The 20,341-nt window shown below is 45.2% G+C and overlaps 1 protein-coding gene across 4 annotated transcripts in view; it reads left to right on the forward strand.

Annotated features, from left to right (window-relative positions):
• LOC118093703 (prominin-1-A-like) overlaps positions 1-20,341 on the forward strand; it is a 42,184-nt gene that overhangs the window by 8,033 nt on the left and 13,810 nt on the right. For all 4 annotated transcript variants that reach the window (XM_035133305.2, XM_035133307.2, XM_035133310.2 and 1 more), the window contains 12 exons: positions 3,817-3,878; positions 5,090-5,295; positions 6,908-7,028; positions 8,597-8,660; positions 9,535-9,624; positions 11,584-11,774; positions 12,092-12,166; positions 12,538-12,601; positions 14,804-14,963; positions 15,519-15,671; positions 16,409-16,532; positions 16,878-16,969. In XM_035133305.2, the coding sequence (XP_034989196.2) occupies positions 3,817-3,878; positions 5,090-5,295; positions 6,908-7,028; positions 8,597-8,660; positions 9,535-9,624; positions 11,584-11,774; positions 12,092-12,166; positions 12,538-12,601; positions 14,804-14,963; positions 15,519-15,671; positions 16,409-16,532; positions 16,878-16,969 (1,402 nt within the window). The remainder of the gene's footprint in view (positions 1-3,816; positions 3,879-5,089; positions 5,296-6,907; positions 7,029-8,596; positions 8,661-9,534; positions 9,625-11,583; positions 11,775-12,091; positions 12,167-12,537; positions 12,602-14,803; positions 14,964-15,518; positions 15,672-16,408; positions 16,533-16,877; positions 16,970-20,341) is intronic.

Raw genomic sequence — 20,341 nt, forward strand, 5'->3', positions numbered from 1 at the left:
TGTGTGGGGCCATTGTCCACTCTGGGCGTTCAAATATCATGAGTCAGGGTTTACACATTTTGACCTTTCATGTTCTTTTATTATGTGGTTTCTTTATTTTTGTGGTTGCATTTCCCAGCTTCTCTGGCATGAGGGCTAAAAATCGCTGCCTTTGTTGCAATACTGCTAAGAATACTGTGCCATTTATTGATGTTCTGATGATTTAATCACAGTCATATTTTCAAAGATGGCTACAGCCTGTACTTTCTTGGAGGCAGAGGAACTGGGGTTTAAGCCTAGCAGAGAGCCATACTGAAAGCCATGCCCATTCCCCCAGTTTCTCAAGAAGAGTTGCATGCTAAATTTTATTAGTAGCAGTTTGTTTATTTATTTTTACATTTATTTATTAATTTATATACCGTCCTTCATCAAATGACCACAGGGTGATTTACAGCATACCGGTAGAACATAATAAGCAATATATGTCAATATGTAACTAAATAGCCATACAATTAAAAAATAAAATAAAACAGTTTATATACCGGTACATACCAATTATTGCGTATTATGAATTGTAGTAGAGAATATATAATAGTTGTTGTTTAGTCGTTTAGTTGTGTCTGACTCTTCGTGACCCCATGGACCATAGCACGCCAGGCGCTCCTGTCTTGCACTGCCTCCCACAGTTTGGTCAAACTCATGTTCGTAGCTTCGAGAACACTGTTCAACCATCTCGTCCTCTGTCGTCCCCTTCTCCTTGTGCCCTCCATCTTTCCCAACATCAGGGTTTTTTCCAGGGAGTCTTCTCTTCTCATGAGGTGGCCAAAGTATTGGAGCCTCAGCTTCACGACCTGTCCTTCCAGGGAGCACTCAGGGCTGATTTCCTTCAGAATGGATAGGTTTGATCTTCTAGCAGTCCATGGGACTCTCAAGAGTCTCCTCCAGCACCATAATTCAAAAGCATCAATTCTTCAGCGATCAGCCTTCTTTATGGTCCAGCTCTCACTTCCATACATCACTACTGGGAAAACCATAGCTTTAACTATACAGTTGTACCTCGGGTTACGACCACCTCAGGTTGCGAACAATTCGGGTTACGAACTCCGCAAACCCGGAAGTATTTTTCGGCGCACGTACGTTCCACGCATACGCAGAAGCGGTGCGTGTGCTTTGCACATGCGCAAAGCGCTAAAATCACGTTTTGCGCATGTGCAAAATGACACTTCGGTTTACGACCTTTTCGGGTTACGAACTGCGATCCGGAACGGATCGCGTTCGTAACCCGAGGTACTACTGTACGGACCTTTGTACATAATACTTTATGAGCAAAACATATTAAGCAGTAATGTCAAATTATACACAATGTCTTCCCAGCAGTAAACTTCACAACTCAACAGAGTTATTGTCTACTTATCTCAAATGCAACTATAGAACATAGTGCATATCTAAGAACAAGAGCCTCTTGGTAAATATGGGAGGGGAAAACCTGCAGGATATCTAAAGTGCAGAAATAGTGTACAAACACACATACTTTTCTGTATACGAAACGAGCTCTTGATCCCACCTTCCCTTTCTTCTCGTTTTTCACCCTGGAAGATCTTCACTTCCCTGCCTCTCTCTCAGGGGCCTTTCATCATCTATCTGATACTTTCATGGGGGTGCATACTTTGCTCCCCTAATGTTTCCCCTAAGGGAAGAAACCAAAAGGCTTCCTATCCCTTGAGGTCATCCTTATGGGCACTGGTCCATCACTGGTAGCCTGCAGCCTGCCTGGTTAGTAGAGTCCAGTTTGCTTGCCTCTTTGCAGCGACAGCTAATGGACACTGCCTCATGCACTCAAATGCTGAACGATTAGTATAAAATGTTAAACAGTCTTGGAAAGTAGCCTCAGCTATAAGAGGCAGAGAGTAAGGTCTTTGAAGCTCACTGTGCTCTTTGGAGGCATCCCTATGCTTTGTTGTTATTTTACACACTCCAAAACGGAGCCCTGGGCATTTTGTGTGTGTGTGTCCTGTGCATGCAGGCCTTGGCTCTGATTTAACTTTCCAAGTCTGCTCAATGGTCTGGTTCTTTGCACACATTTACAAGGCCATTCTATCCAATCTATCCAATGAAGAGAAAAGCTTCCTGACCCTCTCTGGTGTGAGGTCTGCACACACTGCTTTGTACTGGACATGTAGCAGAGACTCTTTCTCCATCCCCTCTCCTGTCTCCATACCACTCCATACTGTCATCAGAGATTCCAGTTTCCAGTCAGTCAGCTTATCCTCAGCCAGACCTGAGCCTTGGCATACTTCTTGCTATATTTAGATAAATATTCAGCATAAAATGGACTCTGACTTGCTTTTTGATGTTTCTGTGCTTTCCAGTGCTTTTTAACATCTTGTTCTTCTTGAAAACTCCTCGAAACTTTAGAATGAAAGCACCAGAACTAGTCGCTGTGTTTCAGTTGCACAGGAAAAGTGCTGATCTTAATCTCCCCCCCCCCAACTTTTGTTAATGCAGGAATTTCCCGTTCAGTAACGCTACCCTGCAGACTAATATTTAGATCATATCCTGGTGTCAATAGCCCCATAGTCTTCCCCCTCCCGCCTTCGAGGCTCAACACTGCTTATTTGTGTTTATGTAATTCTGTGGGTCACAGCTCAATTTATTGTCAGTGCATTTTTCTTTTTCCTGTGTTTTAAATCTGATTGTGTATATGGTGTATATGGTGAGTGATCTGCTAGGTGGTGATCACCCAACTTCCCTCCTTGCATAACAAAGGGTGGCATTTGACAAAGTTTTACTCAGGGTAGACCCGTTGAAATGAATGAACCTAACTTAGTCACATTTGTTCATTTCAGTAGGTAAAATTCAGTTGAATACCACCCAAAGTCACTACAGGTGGTTTAGACCACAGCAGCACCCGTGTCCCTTCAAGCCTAAAACGTGGAGAAACTGATATTCTCAGTCCCATATGTTTACGGGCTAGAACCAGCTGCTCAGTAGTGGGAGAGGAATACATAGGTGGGCCATTGACCTAATTTAGTGAGGCTCATCTTGTTAGATCATATCCTGGTGTCATAGCCCTTAGGTGCTTATGTTTTTACCTGTTAGATCAAAGTGGGCAGAAGGCAGATCTAGCTTTACTGGTAGATCTTCGAGTGATTTGCAGTAGATCAGCAAGGGTTTCCAACTACCAATTGTTTTGTGGCAACAAAACGATCCCTTTTCTCCAAATTATATTGTCAAAATGAAACAAGCTTGGGGTATCTTGGTGCGATTTTTGTGTGTGGAAGGAACATAGGCTCAGAATTATTTAATGCTAAGCACATGTATTTTGCACTAGGCTTTGGGTGATGGATCTCAGGGTTCCAGGTAAAACCTAGTAAACCTCACAAGTCTGAAAGTCTGGTCTGTTTTCTGCAGTTCCCAGGACACAGCATTTTCTCCTCAGAGCTGTTGAAGCTCAGAGGCCATGATTGCTAAGCATACAGTATGGCACCCCGTAGTGGTAAAGCGGGGTATTGCTTAACTTGGGCTGCAAAGGGGAAAAAAGTTTCTTTTTTATCAGCATAATGTTTATTGAGTACTATAGCCCGAGGCACAAAATAAAAAGAGAAAGCAATTTCATATGTGATGTGCATAGAGTCATTCAAACGGGTTATAGCAGGAGAGCTTTGGAGGAGGACAGCTGGAGAAAATAGGGTCTCATCGTGGTAACTTAAACTACGGGTAGGAATTTCTAAAGAGATCTCAGTGTTGAGTGATGCACAAATGTCCAATAATGTAGGTGATGGTATATTCCCTCTCCCCCCTCCCCACCACTGCTGACCCCTCTGTGCTTCTCCTCAGATCTTCTGACTCGCCTGCTCCAGCGCCAGGCTAATATCACAGACCCAGCAGTGTATAAAGAGGTGATTATTTATTATTATTTTTTGTATTGGGTCATGGAACTCAGAGGCTAGTGGGTGGCAGTTGGTGAACCTGGACAGGAAATGTTGGTGTGGTAGGCTCAGCAAACACCAAAAGGTTGACACTTCACCCAGAAGTCAAACGTGGTCAGTGCCTAAATAAACATGTAAACAGTACAAATGAAAACATTCCCAGTTGCTCTCTGCAAGCTTAATAAACCCAGAAACGATTCTGATAGCGGCTCAGGGATGCATGATGGCTCTACTTTCAGGAAAGTGAAATTAAGATCAGCTGTGGCATTGGAAGGAGAGTGCTAGGGAAGAAGTCCAGAAAAACCCCTGGTTTGGTGGATCAGACTAGACCAAGCTTGCCTAGACAGCACCATGCCTTCCCAGTACACTTTTGGTGCTAGCATGCGCTGTTTACATTATCCTGGAAGGTCCAGCGCTGAGGGCCTTCTGGCAGTTCCCTCACTACGAGAAGCAAAGCTACAGGGAACCAGGCAGAGGGCCTTCTCGGTAGTGGCACCCGCCTTGTGGAATGCCCTCCCATCAGATGTCAAAGAGATAAACAACTACCTGACATTTAGAAAACATCTGAAGGCAGCCCTCTTTAAGGAAGTTTTTAATGTGTGACATTTTAATGTATTTTAATCTTTGTTGGAGGCTGCCCAGAGTGGCTGGGGAACAAATAAATTATTATTATTATTATTATTATTATTATTATTATTATTATTATTAAGAAGGGAAGGCCTTCTGAGGTCTGAGCACCCAGAGCCGCATTGTTCATAGGGATTACTGGACCTGTGATTATGTGTGACTCTGGGTGGGAACTTTTGAAGCCCGTGTGCAAGAACGCAATGCCCTATGCAAGCACACATATACCCTGATGACTAACAGGAGCAGCCTTGCCAGGAATGCAGGAGCAGAGGTAGAAACCTGTAAGCCCTGGTACATGCTACTAGGTCACTACCTCTAGATGAGCAAAGTGGACTCCAGAATAACAAACTTCATGTCCAGTACATGGCCAAGAAAACATTCTAATAAATCCAGATTGTTTTTGAAGAAGAACCACCAGTGGACTCTTGGGGACCACCCTGTGCTGAGCCCTTCACCCTTTTATTTTGGGGCAAGCAAGTGTCAGCGTCTTTGAATGATCATGCTAGCTGACTACTGTGTCTGTTTGTTTTCTTCTCTCCCCTCCCCATCTCTAGATGTTTGTATACGAAACAGGCTTCCTTGTTTGCCTTGTCATTGGTCTTCTTTTCATCATCCTTGTGCCCCTGGTGGGTTTGTTCTTCTGCTGCTGCCGCTGCTGTGGGCACTGCGGTGGCTCCATGTACCAGAAGCAGACGAAAAACACCAATTGCAAGAGGCGGACATTATTTGCATTCCTGCTAGCTGTCACTACCATTCTCGTGTGAGTTGAGTACTATACTGAACATAGACAAACAGGGTGGGAGTGGGTTATTGCTGTGACCAGTTCAGCAGGGAGTTTATTCCAGTCTGTCTACCTTGCCCGTTCAGCAGTAGTGGACAGCATGGTGAGGTTGTACTGCTCACCTGACTTCCCTCTGGCTGAGTCAGTACAGCATACTACGACAGAGTGGCTGAGGGGTGAGGTTGGTGCAGTGCAAATGCACCAGTGGAGCATGTTTGCTAGCATGCTTGCAACATGCTGACCTCCCACCCTCCATCCTGGTAACTCAGCTGGAAGGGAGGTCAGGTGATGGAGCAGCCCCCAACTATACAGCTACTGCCATTCGGACTGAATTTCAAGCAAGATGTACCTGCTTAGCTGTCTGATATGAACTGCCTTGTCTCACCTGCATGTACACTGTTCGTAGGCCAGGTGGGCACATCTATTACGTGCTGATGTTGTACACATAGTGGCTGCAGGTCTAGTTTAAATGAGACAATTTATTTGTCTACTTGGCATCACTTTTAAGTCTGGCCACAGCCTTTTATGATGGTCTTGTGCAAAGGAATGGCTTCCTGGAGCTGAGGGAGAATGGGAGGGTTCCTGCAGGGAGGCCCAACAGGAAATTGCACTGTGCATGTAAGCTACTTCTATTGTGTGAAATGAAAAGTTGAGGTTAGTAGCTCTGGCAGCGGAGAATGAGTTTCCAAACCTTTGGGGAGCTGGGAGATCAGCCTCTAGGGAAGTTTAGCAGTGCAGAATGATCAAAGTAGGCTTTAATTCTTGCCCGTGCTCAAGCAAGTATATCTCCTCATTGAACAACTACAGAGTTACATTGGAGTCTAGGGGAAATGATGAATGACACTATTTCCAGTCAGACTTGACCTCCAGCATCACTGTTCCTATCAATTCAGCACATGGTTCAAGTCTGAACAGCTGGTCACTAATTTTCTCCTAGAACACCTTGAGGCACATGAGCATAAATGTGTGAAGGGAGACTCCCAGGAGCCTTCTGTGGCATGGCTGGCTGCCTGGGAACCAGAGCATGGCTGGCTTTTACTCTGGAGCATGCCACCACAGGCACAAGCAACTGCCAGAGCCCTTTCTGCACCATTTGTCCTTGCACTAGTTCTATGGAGGTTCTTGCAGACCCGAGGGAACCCAGGGTGCCTATTAAGTGCTGAATTATTTCAGTATCATAAAGTTGGAATGGATCTAAAAGCGACCTGGATTAACCTCTGACCGGGGGCAAAGAGAGTGCATCCACCAGGCACCCGCAAAATCAACCTATACAGTACATTCAAGATTACAATGTGTTGCAAGCACAGAGTGGGTGCTACAGAGTAAATAGTTGGAGACAAATCACACAGACATGCAAGCTGAAGTTTTACTGCTGCCTTTGGGGGGGGGTACCAGTAGGTATAGAGTGCTGTCTCTATGACCTGCTCACATTGCCTACGCTGTATCCTCCATTTGCTCCCCCCAAAAGGGCACAATGTCAATCAAGGCACTTCGTAAATAAGTCACAACTTTGTTGGTACCCGTTGTTATGTTTTTTGACTGGTTGCATGAAGAGTTGTCTTCTCAACTCTGCCTGCTTCCTTCACTGCAGGGCTGGGGATATTTGTACGTATGTCAGCAACCGTCAGATATCACAGGGAATCAGTGGAGGCTTCGTCACTTTGAACAATACAATGGACAACCTGTTCATGTTCCTGAACTCAATCCCTAAGGTATATAGTCTATAAGCTGTATTATGCGCCTTCCCCTGCTTCCTTTCTGCAGGCAGGTGTCTTTTGTATTGTCCTCCTATCCTCCATGTATTCTACTGCCCTGCCTACATAGTCAGGTGTTCTTCTTCCTCTTCCTCTGCTTGTTTCCTACACCAGCCTCCATATGCCTTGCCCTGTTCCCCAGAAATGCACCTCTGTATCCCTACCTCCCAACCTCCAATGATCTACTTCTTATGAGCATCATTGCACTGTTTAGCGGCCATTATCCCACTGACATGCCCTAAATCTGCACTTCCAACACTTCAGTGGCCATGGCAAACTACTTAGCCACTATCAGTTGGCAAGGGAAACAGGATCAGATGATACCCGAGGAAGAATCCTGTGCCAGGAATAGAGGTCCATGGCTTTTCAAGCACAGGTACAAGGTGAATTCTGGGATCATGACAGGTCTACAGGAGTCCTCTTGGTAGTTCTGGACTTCAGTGCTTTCTCAGGCACCTGTTTTCCATATCTGCTTTGATTCGGATATAAAAATATACTCGTTTAAACAGCAGCACAAACGGTTCATAGTACTGGAAGGCACAAACTTGCTTTGCTGTTGACACAGAAGAATGATCAAAATGGTGCTGAGCTACATTGTTTGCCAAGGTATATTGGTTTAATGGTACCTCCCACTGAAGGCAGTTCCTACAAGAAACACAGGGACCAATAGATCATGCCATGCTAACTTCTTAGAGCTGTTTCTGAATAGTGAATTAACTTGTTCTCTGGGAAACCATTTGCAAAACCTACATGTGTGTGTGAAACATCTTTTTAACCCATGCTTAACCATGGGGATTGGCAGGAGCTGGTCTGGATAGAAACACCCACCATACCTGGAGGCAAAGTAACTTCAGTTGTGCTCCCAGTCCACAAAATGTTGGCTTGGCTGTGGCTTCAGTGTCTCTTCACTTGCAGAATTAGGTGGTAGTCAGTTTTGTATGTTCAGTTCCTCAATTTTTTTTGCAAATAGTATTTGCCTCTATGGTGGAAGACACTCGTGAACACTTGCTTTTAAGCTGTGATCCATTATGAAGTTCCACAGATATTTTTGCAGAACAAACCTAAGCGTGTTTATGTCGAAATTAGTGGTCAAAGGGGACTGATTTCCCAGTAAGTGTGCACAGGATGGTAGTCTTTAGGGCTTATTTTGTAGACTTTCTACACAATATTTATTTATTTAGGCTATTTACATAATGCTATTTCATAGAATATATATATATATATTAAAAATCAAATATCAATTAAGTATTGTGGAAAGATGTATTCTAAATGGCAGTGATTCAGGAGTTCAAACAAACCTTTTCAACTGGATTGGTGTAAAACTGGGGAGCGGGACAATGCGGAAGCAATGCACTTCAGTACAATGGGCACTTTTGAGTCCTCTGTGTTCAAGCAAGGCACATCATGCTATAGTCCTTATATATTTTATATCCATGACCATAAATATGTTCAGGATCTTGATCCTGCTTGCTGCCCCCTCCTCTGCAGAGCATACTGTATTTCATCACTTTCCTGGTTCTTCACAGGAGGTTAATGACATCATTGACTCCAGTTCAGTGCCACTGAAGCAAGCCAATCAGAGCCTGCAAGGTAAGTCTCTACCACTGGTCACAATCTGTGTTGTCTAAACCTTGAGGGAGGGAGGCAAAAAAAGCAGGCCTCAAGCTTGGAAATCAACTGAAATGACCCAGTCTCAGGGGTGGAGGTGTGGTCAAGGAGCAAGCCAAGAGTCAGGGTCAAAGAGCAGGCCACAACTGAAGGACAAACCAAGAGTTTGGGAGTCAGAAATGGAGGACAAACTAGCTGGCATAAACAAAGAAGAACGAAGGATTCAGGGAACACACCAGTGCTCAGGAAGACTTTGTTGCTCAAGCAAGGCTCAGCTGAAATAGGTAGCCTTTTATATTTCTTCCTGCCCAGGAAGATCCAGTGTCCAGCCAGGGTGGGTAGAGTCAGACCAGTACTGGAAGGGTCTTTACTAAGAAGATGTTCACCTGAAGCTCAGTACTCCACCACACAAGACAGCTTCATACAGACCCAGAATTTCCTGAGAATTAGAAGTCTGCCCCAGAAGTTCAGTGGTCATCTGCAGAATTCCTTCCTATCCCCTTGTGGCCTGCTTCATCCACACAGTCATCACTGAGTTCTGCTCCTACTTAAACTGTAGAACGTTGGTTTGTACCCAAACAGGGCAGTCTCGAGCAGGTTGCGCGCCCTGGCGCTGAGGGGCGGAGATCGCTTCGGTGCCCCCGCAGCACCCTACCTACTGGCCCGGCGCCCTGGCGCCCCGCGCCACCGGGACTCTACCTAGAGCCGGCCCTGTACCCAAAGCATTGTCCATTATCCCTTTATCATTCAAGGAGATCTCCATGTCCATAAACCAATTTTTTTCTGGCATTTGGTATGTGACATAATAGCAGGAAGCATTCTAGTTGATCCTCTTGTTGTGATGTTTTCTCTGCAGAGATTGGGCAGACTTTGGGAGACAAGATCAAGAACCAAATAGGTGGACAAGTAAACGGTGCACTGGATGAAGCTGAACATCTTCTCAATGGTATTGACCTACTGTCTAAAGAGGAGTGTGTTGTGGGATCCAGTAGTAGAGATGGAGTCCCAGAAAGTGTGTCTGTTTAACTATGGCACAGGGCAAGGCAAAGGTGCTCAGAGGATAAAGAAAGCTTAGAGCATGGGTCAGGAATTTTTGGCCCTCCAGATGTTGTTGGGACTCCAACTCCCATCAGCCGTAGCCAGCATGGCTGGAGTCCAAAAACTTCTGGAGGGCCAAAGGATAGCCAGCCGCTACTTGGGAGAAAAGTGCTTGTTGCTGCAGTTCAGTGTCCTGAATTTGATTTGTTTGTTTAAAGCATTGTTTTGTTTTGTTTATGTATTTACCCCTCTTTATGTGACTGCTTCAATCTGTGGAACTGGCAATGTTATAGGTCATGTATAGTATTTGTAAGAAATTGATCTTGTAGTGTGGCAGCCCCCACACTTCAGAATTCCTTGCCTATTGACATGAGGCAGGTGCCTACATTGTGCACTTTTTGGCACCTGCTAAAAACATTTTTGTTTAGGCAAGCCTATCCAGATATGTCAAATGTTGACAGGGGTTTTAATCTGGTTTTTTAACTTATTGTTGATATACCGTGTTTCTCATATTATAAGACACATCTTATATTAATTTTTTCCTCAAAAAAACACACCATGGCTTATTTTCAAGGGATGTCTTTTTTTTTAATAAAGTGTATCAAGCAAGTGAAAGGTTTCTGAGATCAAAAGCAGCAGAACAGAGCCCAAACAAGCATGATAAAAGCATGCTTTTCACAAACTTTTCCTGCATTGCATGCATACCGTGCAAACTCAATGTTTTTAGCCCAACAAGAGTTCAGTGCACTTACAGAACAGGCTTTGAAGAGCTGCACCTCTTGCTGGGTCCCGCTGGGTCGGAGCTTCGCACGGCTTCAGTTGCAGTCCGAGGGCTTCAAGCACAGTGCGCTGAGGCTCCAGCCGGGTCCCAGGGCTTCGCCGCGGCTCCTGAGCTACGCGTCCAGCCGGTTCCCGGGGGTTAGCGCGCGCGCCTTTGAGGCTCGCAGCCGGGTCCCAGGGGTTAGCGCGCGCACGCTGAAGCTCCAGCTGGGTCCCAGGGCTTCGCCGCGGCTCCTGCAAGCTGCCGCGGCTTCAGCTATGCGTCCAGCCGGGTCCCGGGGGTTAGTGCGCGCGTGTGCTGAAGCTCCAGCTGGGTCCCAGGGCTTTGCCGCGGCTCCCAGGGGTTAGCGCACGAGCTCTGAGGCTCTTGCCGGGTCCCAGGGCTTCGCACAGGGGACACCGAGGCTCCTGCTGGGTCCCGCAGCTTCGCCTCTCGCTCGGTCGGGGCTTTGCGATAGTGCTTATTTTCGGGGTATGTCTTATTTTTCACCAACCCTTTGAAATCCTGTCATGGCTTATTTTTGGGGGATGCCTTAAAATATGAGAAACACGGTAGGTGTGTGTATATATATATATATATATATATATATATATATATATATATATATATATATGATACAGTAATTTCATTGTTTTATATCTTTGTTAACTGATTTGAGGTTTCTTTCCTTTCTTTTCACATTCAAGTGCCATATAAATTTTACAAAATAAATTGCATTTGATTTGTTCATTGAGATCCAGCTCTGAAGGCCTTCTGGTGGTTCCCTCCTTGTGAGGTTACAGGGAACCAGGCAGAAAGGGCCTTCTCGGTAGTGGCACCTGCCCTGTGTCAAAGAGATAAATAATTATTTGACCTACCATAGACATCTGAAGGCAGCCCAGGAAGCTTTCGGTGTGTGATGTTCTGTTGTGTTTTTATTTATTCTATTGGAAGCCACCCAGAGTGGCTGGGGCAACGCACTCGGATGGGTGGGGTACACAAAATTATTTATTTAGCTTTGTTTTATTTCCCTTGTGCTAAAAACTATCTCTCACCGGGGTGGAGGTTGCAAAGTTCCTCCTCACTCTGTTTCTCTGTCCATTGCAGTGACTAGCTCTGTGGAAAAAGAGCTCCAGGCAGTCAATGAGACAACAAATCACTTGCGGCACCTTCAGGAACAGCTGAACCAAAACCTGACTGCCTTGAGCACTGATATCAACCAGACTTTGAAAGACTGTGGTGTGCCTTGCGAGGGTGTGCCAGCGGTGAACCTGGAGCCTGGGGCCAATCTTAGTGCGGTAAAATGGGGTTGGAGTGCAGCGACATTGGGAAAGGGATGGTGGGTTTTTAGAGAACATGGGAAGAAGCACCATTTTCAGGGTAAGTGGGCTTAGCTAATACAGTGACACTACTGAGACAGAGGCTAAAGCCAGTGCCAGTGGTGCAATAGATGTCATTGTGGAATCTCAGCGGAGGGCTGGCCATGTTGCTCTTACCTGTGTCAGTGTAAACATTTGAGTGAAACACAAAAGATTCCCACCTCTCCCAGAACACAATGCACCATCACTTTAATTTATTATAGATAGATAAACTGCCACTTTATCTGTTCCCACAGGTTCCGGATTTCAGCCGCCCACTCCAGCTGTTGACCAATCTGACAAACTCAAACCCTCAGGAAACCATTGCGAAGGTAACATCCTTCCCTCCGGCCATCTTTTCTCTCTCCTCCGCAATCAGAGTGTGCCACACAGAGCAGGCTTTCTGAGTGCCCATGCCAGGTGGCAGTGTGCCAGGGACTGGGAGAGGCTGTGCAGTAGGAGCAGAGCCACAGCCTCTGCCTAGCAGCATAAATCACAGCCTCTCAAACCATCAATGCATCCTCAGAAGGTATTGTTAGCCCACTTCCTCTTTGGAATCAGCATGTATTGCAATGCCTTTTTATTCACATTGCTTTGCCCTTTATTCAACACTATAAGAGCATATGTGATTCTGAGATCTCTGTGTTGTTTGTCTTTTGTTTCCATCTGCATATGTCTTTATTCTGGGTTCTGGCACTGGCAGGCAAGAAAGGTTCTGGCTGATATTCCAAAGAAGGTGTCTGAACAAACAAAAAAGGTGGTGTCTGGTAAGTAGTTTCAGCAGATAGATAAAGGTGTGTGTATTCTCATTTCAATAACCAGTTGAAAGGCTATGGTTACACTTATAATGTCCTCAGAAGCTAGAGGTCACATAACAAATATCTGTTTGATTGGTTCACATTAATATGTGGAATTTATTCAAGTCTTAGCTCTCAGTCATTCAATATAACTCTTTACAGTTATGCAATAGTGCAGCCTTTTCTTTGTTTAGAAATTGTTATTCTACAAATATACTTTCTACATAGTAATTAGAGTTCACACCCAAAAGTTTCTCACATGTGCATGTTCAAGCAACATGGCATTGATAGGTGTGAGTTAATCACATGTGAACATATGAAGCTCTTGTTCTACAGAGTCAAATCAGTGGTTTTCTCCAGCCCAGCACTGTCTACTCTGATCCACTTGAGATCCCTTAATTGGAGATGCTAAGGAATTCAGTCTAGAACCTTGGACATGCATTCACTCTTATCACTGAGCTACAAGATGTCCCAAAACATTTTTAAAACATATGTCCTCCTATGGACCAATGCCACATACACACTGTTGTTTAGAGGACATGGCTAGTCTAAGGTTACCAGATTTTTTTCAATGAATCCGGGGACACTTTTCAACTTCAATGGATTTTGTATGGGGACTGATTTGTAAATCCGGGGACTGTCCACAGGAAACGGGGACATCTGGTAACTTTAGGCTAGTCTGCACATTCTTGCTAGCTCCTCCATTTATTAGACTGAGTGGGGCTCAGTCAGGGCTGTCTTAAGCATATGCGGCGCCAGGGTACAAAGATCTGTCCGGCGCCCCCCCCCCCCGGTTGCCTAGTCCCAGGCACGCAGGAGGGCGGAGCCACCCGCCCGCCTCAGCGTCTCGCTGGCTCGGTCACCCCCAAACTTGCGGTGCAGAGGCACCCACAGCAGAAGAGCCCGCTGCGGCACTCCGACCGACGGGCAGGCTCTTCCCCGGACTCTCAGCCTGGTGCTCCTGAGAACCCAACACCCGGGTTCCTTGCACCCCTAGCACCCATGGGTAATATGGCCCTGGACTCAGTGGGGCTGGATTTTTTCCTTCTCCCAATCCACAGCTTTCCTTGTCCTTCCTGCTTTGGGTTTCCCCTCCCCCCTAACTTGAACTGAATGAAGGATAGGTAGCCAGAACTGAAGGAGGCATGAGATTTGCTGAGGTTTGTAACGAATTGACATAGTTTTTAAAAATTTCTCTTTTTTTAGCCTGGCTTTGCAAGGGTTAAACCCACATCCAGCCTGATTGACTGGACATTCTAATGGAGGCGGGTCTGCTTGGAGCTTACAAGGAGGGAGGAGACATTTTGCTTGTTGGAGAGCGCAAGGGAGGGGGAGCGTGGGTGGTTGCAGGGTGAGGGGTAACGGAGGGCTTAGATGAGGAATAAGCAAGTTCCATGTTACGTGTTTGACAGCAATAACTTATGACAGTAACGAAGCTTGTACCCGCATGAATCTTTAAAGCAACCATTATGAATTTGAGTTAATAAACCTTCATCTTTTATGTGCCATGGGGAAATCGTCTTTCTTATTTTCAGCACGGTATCGAAAAGAGTATAGGTGGAGGCTCTTTAAAGGACACAACTTCCCTCAAGAGTGGCGTCGATAGTTTGTGTCCTTGAGTAACACAGTATAGGCTGAAGGTGGACGACCTGGTGTGTCACTAAGTTGCCTAAGTGGATAGGCAAGCTTTTAGAGTGAGGGATTTCAAGCTAAGGGAATCTCCTCACTGGGGACAAAGGGGTTAGTCGCACAAACAGCCTTGAGTTTCATAAGATACCTGGCCACGTGTGTTGGAAGCAAACTCCACTTACCGGTACTAATAAACCCAAGATTGGAGAAGGGTTTATGAATGATCTGTAGGGAAACAGGGAGGTGGATTTTTGCCTCAGGATTCCCTAGGAGCTCCTTTAGTAAGTGAGAGAGAAGACAGGTTCCCTAGGTGCTCTTCTAATAATAGAGTAAGAGGGGCAACTGTCGCACCGTTTTAGCATTAGGTAGAAGGGATCCGTCGCAAGGTGTGTGAATGGTTCTTCCTCGGAAAGCTAATAGGCAATTGGGCATAAAATACTACATATCCGGAACACATAGCAGGTGACTGCCCTGTGATAAAATGCTCTCTGCCATAGTGAACAAAGTATATTTGTTTATCTGTGTATCTTTTGGTCCTTGCAGAAGGAGAGGCTCGCCTCCTTGATGTCGAGCAAGCGATTGAAGATAGCCGTAGCAAGTTTTCCACACTGAGTGGAATGGGGAATATCTCTCAGTCCATGACAGATGTTGTCAGTTGGGCGAGTACCTATGAGCCAGATATTGTCAACTATGATAGCTACAGGTATGAATTAAAGTATTCTCAGAGTATTGTAAGCTGGGGGAATCCCTGAGGTTAGCTTAAGCCATGGTAGGTCCTGTGTTGGGTGAAATGGTGGTCCCCTGTCCCTCCTGACCCTGAGGGGTCATATGTTATCAAAATGGCAGTTGTAGGAAATGGGATGAGAATGGTAGCCTAAACAAAGGGCTAAAAGCTTTCTGGCCACTATTTTGGAAGCCTCTGATGTGCGGTTTCATGTAACATTGGTGGTTTCCCACAGCATTTTTGCACAGGGCACCACATCTAATCTGCAGTAGTATGAAAGTTAAAATCCTTGTCTTCTGGTTAATTGGCCCAAGTAGCACTTGTTTTTCTTCAGTGCTATACCATTGTTTATAACCTAGGCTTGGATGGGATCTCATGTTTTTTAATTCGCTTCCTCTTTTTGCCAGGGCTTTGATGCACATGCCTGCTGGTTTTTTAGCAGAGATCAAACCCATTCCCAGGTTTTGACTCCTTCCTTCCCTTAGCCATTGCCTTCTGTCGGAGTCTTAACTGTTTTCCTTTTCCTTAATTTAGGTGGATTGCTGGCCTTTGCCTCTGCTCTCTGGTGCTCGTGATCATTGTATTCAACGTGCTGGGCCTGTTGTTTGGGACCCTTGGGCTAAACCCACGAGAGATGCCTACCAAACGGGGCTGCCTCTCAAACACTGGTGGAGACTTCCTCATGGCGTAAGAGACTTTGCACCTTCTCTCATCTCATGACAGAGAGTCATCCAATAAGTCAAAGGAATGTAGGAAGCTGCTGCTGCTGCATCCCATGTCAGGCCTTTGGTTCGTCTAGCACAGCACCATCAGTGCTGACTGGCAGCAGCTTTCCAGAGTTTCAGCTAGGAGTCCTTCCAAGCCCTACTTGGAGATGCCAGGGATTCATCCTGGAACCGTCTGCATGCAAAACTGATGTTCTGTTACAGAGCTCTGGCCTGTACCCTTATTAGCCTACCCTTCCTGATGATTGCCAAACGTTGCCAAGCTGCGTTATGGCGTAGCAAATGTGAGAGCATGGGTGGCAGGACTCAGGAGGCGGCTGTAGATCTTTACATGTATTGCTGGTTGCCTGATTCCCCAGCTCTCCGGGAGCTATTCTACGGAGGGTTTCCCCATACACAACCTGTTTTGTGTACAGGCTCCTGCTTGAGAAAGATAGGGTAGGAGTGTCCTTAAGTATCCAGAAATGCAGCATTACTGGCAGATTGGCACAGTGCAGAGCCATGCCCCCTGAGTATTTTGGCACCCTGACCTTGTCCTGGACTGTCCCTCTGGCTTTTCCTTATGTTTATCTGCTGGATTGTGTGTCAGAATGAATGGAAGGGTTGCCTGGGGCAAATGTGCAAGGGCTCCGACGGCTGCTCTTCACATCCATCCAGCGAAATCCCAGACCTCCAATCATGTTTTCTCTTTTCTGACAGGAGCGTTGGGTTCAGCTTCATATTTTCATGGCTGCTGATGCTGCTGGTTCTACTGACATTTTTAGTTGGGGGAACTATGTACACAGTGGTGTGTCGGCCATGGGCTGATGGGCGCCTCCTTCAGGTAAGTCCCTTGGGCTACCATGAGTATTCATTGATACTGCTGAGTGCCGTCTGCAGTGGAACAAGTGGGGAAATAATGTGGGCGAGGAGAGAAGTGAGTCATGGTTTCCATTAACACCAGACCAGAACCCACACACTGTAACCTTAGATTCTAATCCTGGGATCCCATCTCTCCCCCTTGTCAATCATTATCATTTTGTCATGGAAATTGCTGAAGTAGGCATGAGACAGCCAGTCAACCCCATATTCTGCAGAGGAGGAAATCGCAGGGAGAGGGAAATATTGAAGATGTTGTTTTGAGTTGAGAGGCTAAGAATCTAATTAATGACTCTTTATTTTTTTCTAGTTTCTGGACACACCAGGGTTGTTCCCTGAGTTCAACCTGACACGGCTCCTGCATTTGAAGAGTTCTGATGTGAACCTTTCCAGCCTGTACAAGTGAGTGGCTGGCTGGCTGGATTCCTCCATGGCTTCCTGCCTGCTGTGACTTTGGTCTTCAGCTTCCCCCAAAGGGAGAGAGACTCTTGAGAGTAGGGTGGGAACTGCAGGCCTGATAAGAGTCAGGCATGCAGTGTATGGGAGTAGGGAAAAGTAAGTTCCACCCACTTGCCAACATGCAATGTCAGGGTGCCATGCCAGGGGGCCCTGGTGCAGAGAAGTCTGTAAAAAAATTATTTAGTTTTTTTTCAGATTTTGAAATTTGCAAACAATTATCTAACAACCAGCATAGAAATAGAATTCTTTTTCCTTACATTTCCAGCATGTATTTGAATTGTTTTATACAAGCCCTGTTTAGATTATTAGATTATTGTATTTTAATATTCTGTTGGAAGCCGCCCAGAGTGGCTGGGGAAACCCAGCCAGATGGGTGGGGTATAAATAAAATTATTATTATTATTATTATTATTATTATTATTATTATTATTAGCTAGTTTACTAGGGGTTAAATACCAATGATACATCATTTTCATATAATTTTCTTTCAACGTATAACATGATGTAAACTACAAATCCCAGTTCCATAGCTTCTCCCATGCTGTAAGTTTTATATTATGTCCAAAGTCCCTTGGCCAGCATAGACAGGAACCTTCATAATACAGCCGTACCTTGGAAGTTGAACAGAATCCGTTCCGGAAGTCCGTTTGACTTCCAAAACCAAAGCGTGGCTTCTGATTGGCTGCAGGACGTTTGGGTTCCAAAGAACGTTCACAAACTGGAATACTCGCTTCTGGGTTTGTGGTGTTCGGGAGCCAAAACATCCAAGTACCAGTTGTGAGCATTTTCACCCCTCCCATTCTGAAAATCTGGTGATATCTGCTGTTGGGAGGGAACAGTTAGGAATTGTTACTTTGTTGTTTTTCAGTCCTGACTCTGCTCTCTGCCGTGTGCTGTGTGCAGTTTAATATCTTCTGTAGACAAGATGGCTAAGTGAGAGGCTGTAACACTCACAAAGCCAGATCTGTAAATATGCAGTAGTTAATAGAAATAAATGAGGAATGTTTTGAAACCTCTACAAATGCTTCTGCTGTTCACTGCTGATTTGGTGCTCATAAAGCCCAGTTATGAGTCCATGATTCCCGGGTGTATGCTGAAGGTGTTCCAGACGTCCTGCCCAGGCATAGGGGCCTAAGAAGACCTGGACAGATCCTGGCATTTACCCACATATGGTAGCAGGCGGATGGTTGCTGGTAGCAGACTGGTGGTTGCAGATGGCTATTGATGGTTGGATAATTGGATGTTTCTGATCCATTTCCATCTGATGCTGCACATCGGAGTTGAGCTGTGAGCTGAAGCTGTTTTTCAAGCTGCTGTTTGATTTACAGAAAGGTATGTTGCTGGCTGCCAAGAAGACAGCAGAGACGCTTTTCCAGTTTGCCTGTTAATTGTGCTGAGTGGGGAGAGAAGTTGCTGAAAGAGTCAAGAGTATTTGGGGTGCATGAAGGGAAGTGTCTTGCTGTTAACTAAACACAGGCATGGCTTCTGCACATTCTGGCCAGATGTCTCTATCTTTTCCTCTCCTTACACCAGAGACCTATCCTACGTGGCAGGTCAAAATGAAAGCACTTTTACAAAGGGAAAAGCTTTACCATATTATAGAAGATGACCCCCCTAATGAGGATGATGATGGATGGCCAGCGTGGCATGAGGCAGACATGAGAGCCAGGGGGACAATTATTCTGAGTGTCCAGGACCAGTTGTTGGTCAACTTGGAGAACCAGCAGACTGCACGGGCTGTTTGGAATAAACTTCGAGATATGCATCTAAGACAAAATGCAGGATCCAGTGTGCTTTTCTTTAAAAAGCTGTGTAGGCTGGAATTGCAGAAAGATGGTGATTTGCCCAGCCATCTAGCCCAATTAAAACGTCTCAGACAGGATCTTGTCCAGCGAGACTTAAATATTTCAGAAGCTGTTTTTGCAATGCTTATCATAAACAGTTTGGATGAATCTTATGATGCTGTAGCTGCTCAATTGTCGTCTTTGCCCAATGACCGTCTAACAGAAGATTATGTGTCTAGCGTGCTCTTGAATGAGTGGGATCGCAGACAGACTGCTAGAGAAAGCAGGGACAAGGCTGTTGGAAATGCTTACAAGCCTTCAACAGGGGAAAGTGAAAGTGTTGCAAAAGCTCTTAAAATGCGCCGCTGTTTTTCTTGCGGAGAGGTCGGCCATTTTAAAAATCAGTGTAAAAACTCTTCAAAGAAGAAGAGCAACTTCAAAGGCAAAAGGGGAGGAGGCCGAAAACCCCAAGGGCCAGCTGCATCAAAGGCTTTGATCTCACGCAGTTCTAATCAACTCACACGTTCTGTTTTTGTTGTCGACTCAGGAGCCACAAGGCACGTGGCCAATGATAAAAATCTCTTTCTTCATCTTGAGAAACAGGGAGGAGCAATTCATCAAGCGGATGGAACGACTATTAAAAGTTTGGCTCAGGGAACGGTTTCTTTGCAGAGCCTTAATGCAACAGTTAAAAATGTTATGTATGCTCCTCATTTGCAGGATAATCTCTTGAGTGTTTCTCAGCTAGACGCTCAAGGATTTAAAGTGGTGTTTGCAAACTCTCGGTGTGAAATTCTTCGAGATAACAAACTCATTCTTTATGCTAAGTGTGTTGATGGTTTATATGTATTGCCTTTTGTTACAGGTACAGCTGCTGGAGCAACTAAAGAAACTGAAAAGGCATGCTGTAATATATCAGTAGATAAGAATGAGAAATTGCATAACCATTGTATTCATGATTATCATCGTTTGTTTGGTCATTTGCATTTCCAGGCAGTAGGTAAAATGCAAAATATGGTTGAGGGCATGAAAGTTCAAAAGTGTCCTTATCATATGAAATGTGTCTCATGTGCAGAGAACAAAATTAAGCAAGCTCCCAAAGGTACAAAATCTGGGAGGGAGGTTAAGAAACCTTATGAGATTGTGCATGCAGACTTGGTTGGACCTCTAGCACTCTCTAGAGGAAACTCATGTTATTTTTTGGTTCTGATAGATGCCTATTCTAGATATGTTTGGGTCTATATGTTACAAAAGAAGTCTGAAGCCTTCTCCAAGTTTCAAAAATTTTGTGCATGGCTCAGGAATGTTCACGATGAGCATGTACGTTGTCTTTTTACTGACAGGGGTGGAGAATTTTGTTCAGAACAGTTTGAAAACTTTACTGCTGAACAGGGCATAGAGCACATGACTGCCACGCCCAGATCTCCATGGCAGAATGGTTTATGTGAAAGAGTAAACCAGACCTTGCAACAAGGAATTAAAACTCTGTTGCATGATTCAGGCCTACCCAACCCCTTCTGGGCTGAAGCTC

Source organism: Zootoca vivipara, chromosome 5 (genome assembly GCF_963506605.1).
Source record: "Zootoca vivipara chromosome 5, rZooViv1.1, whole genome shotgun sequence".
NCBI classification, from domain to species: domain Eukaryota; kingdom Metazoa; phylum Chordata; class Lepidosauria; order Squamata; family Lacertidae; genus Zootoca; species Zootoca vivipara.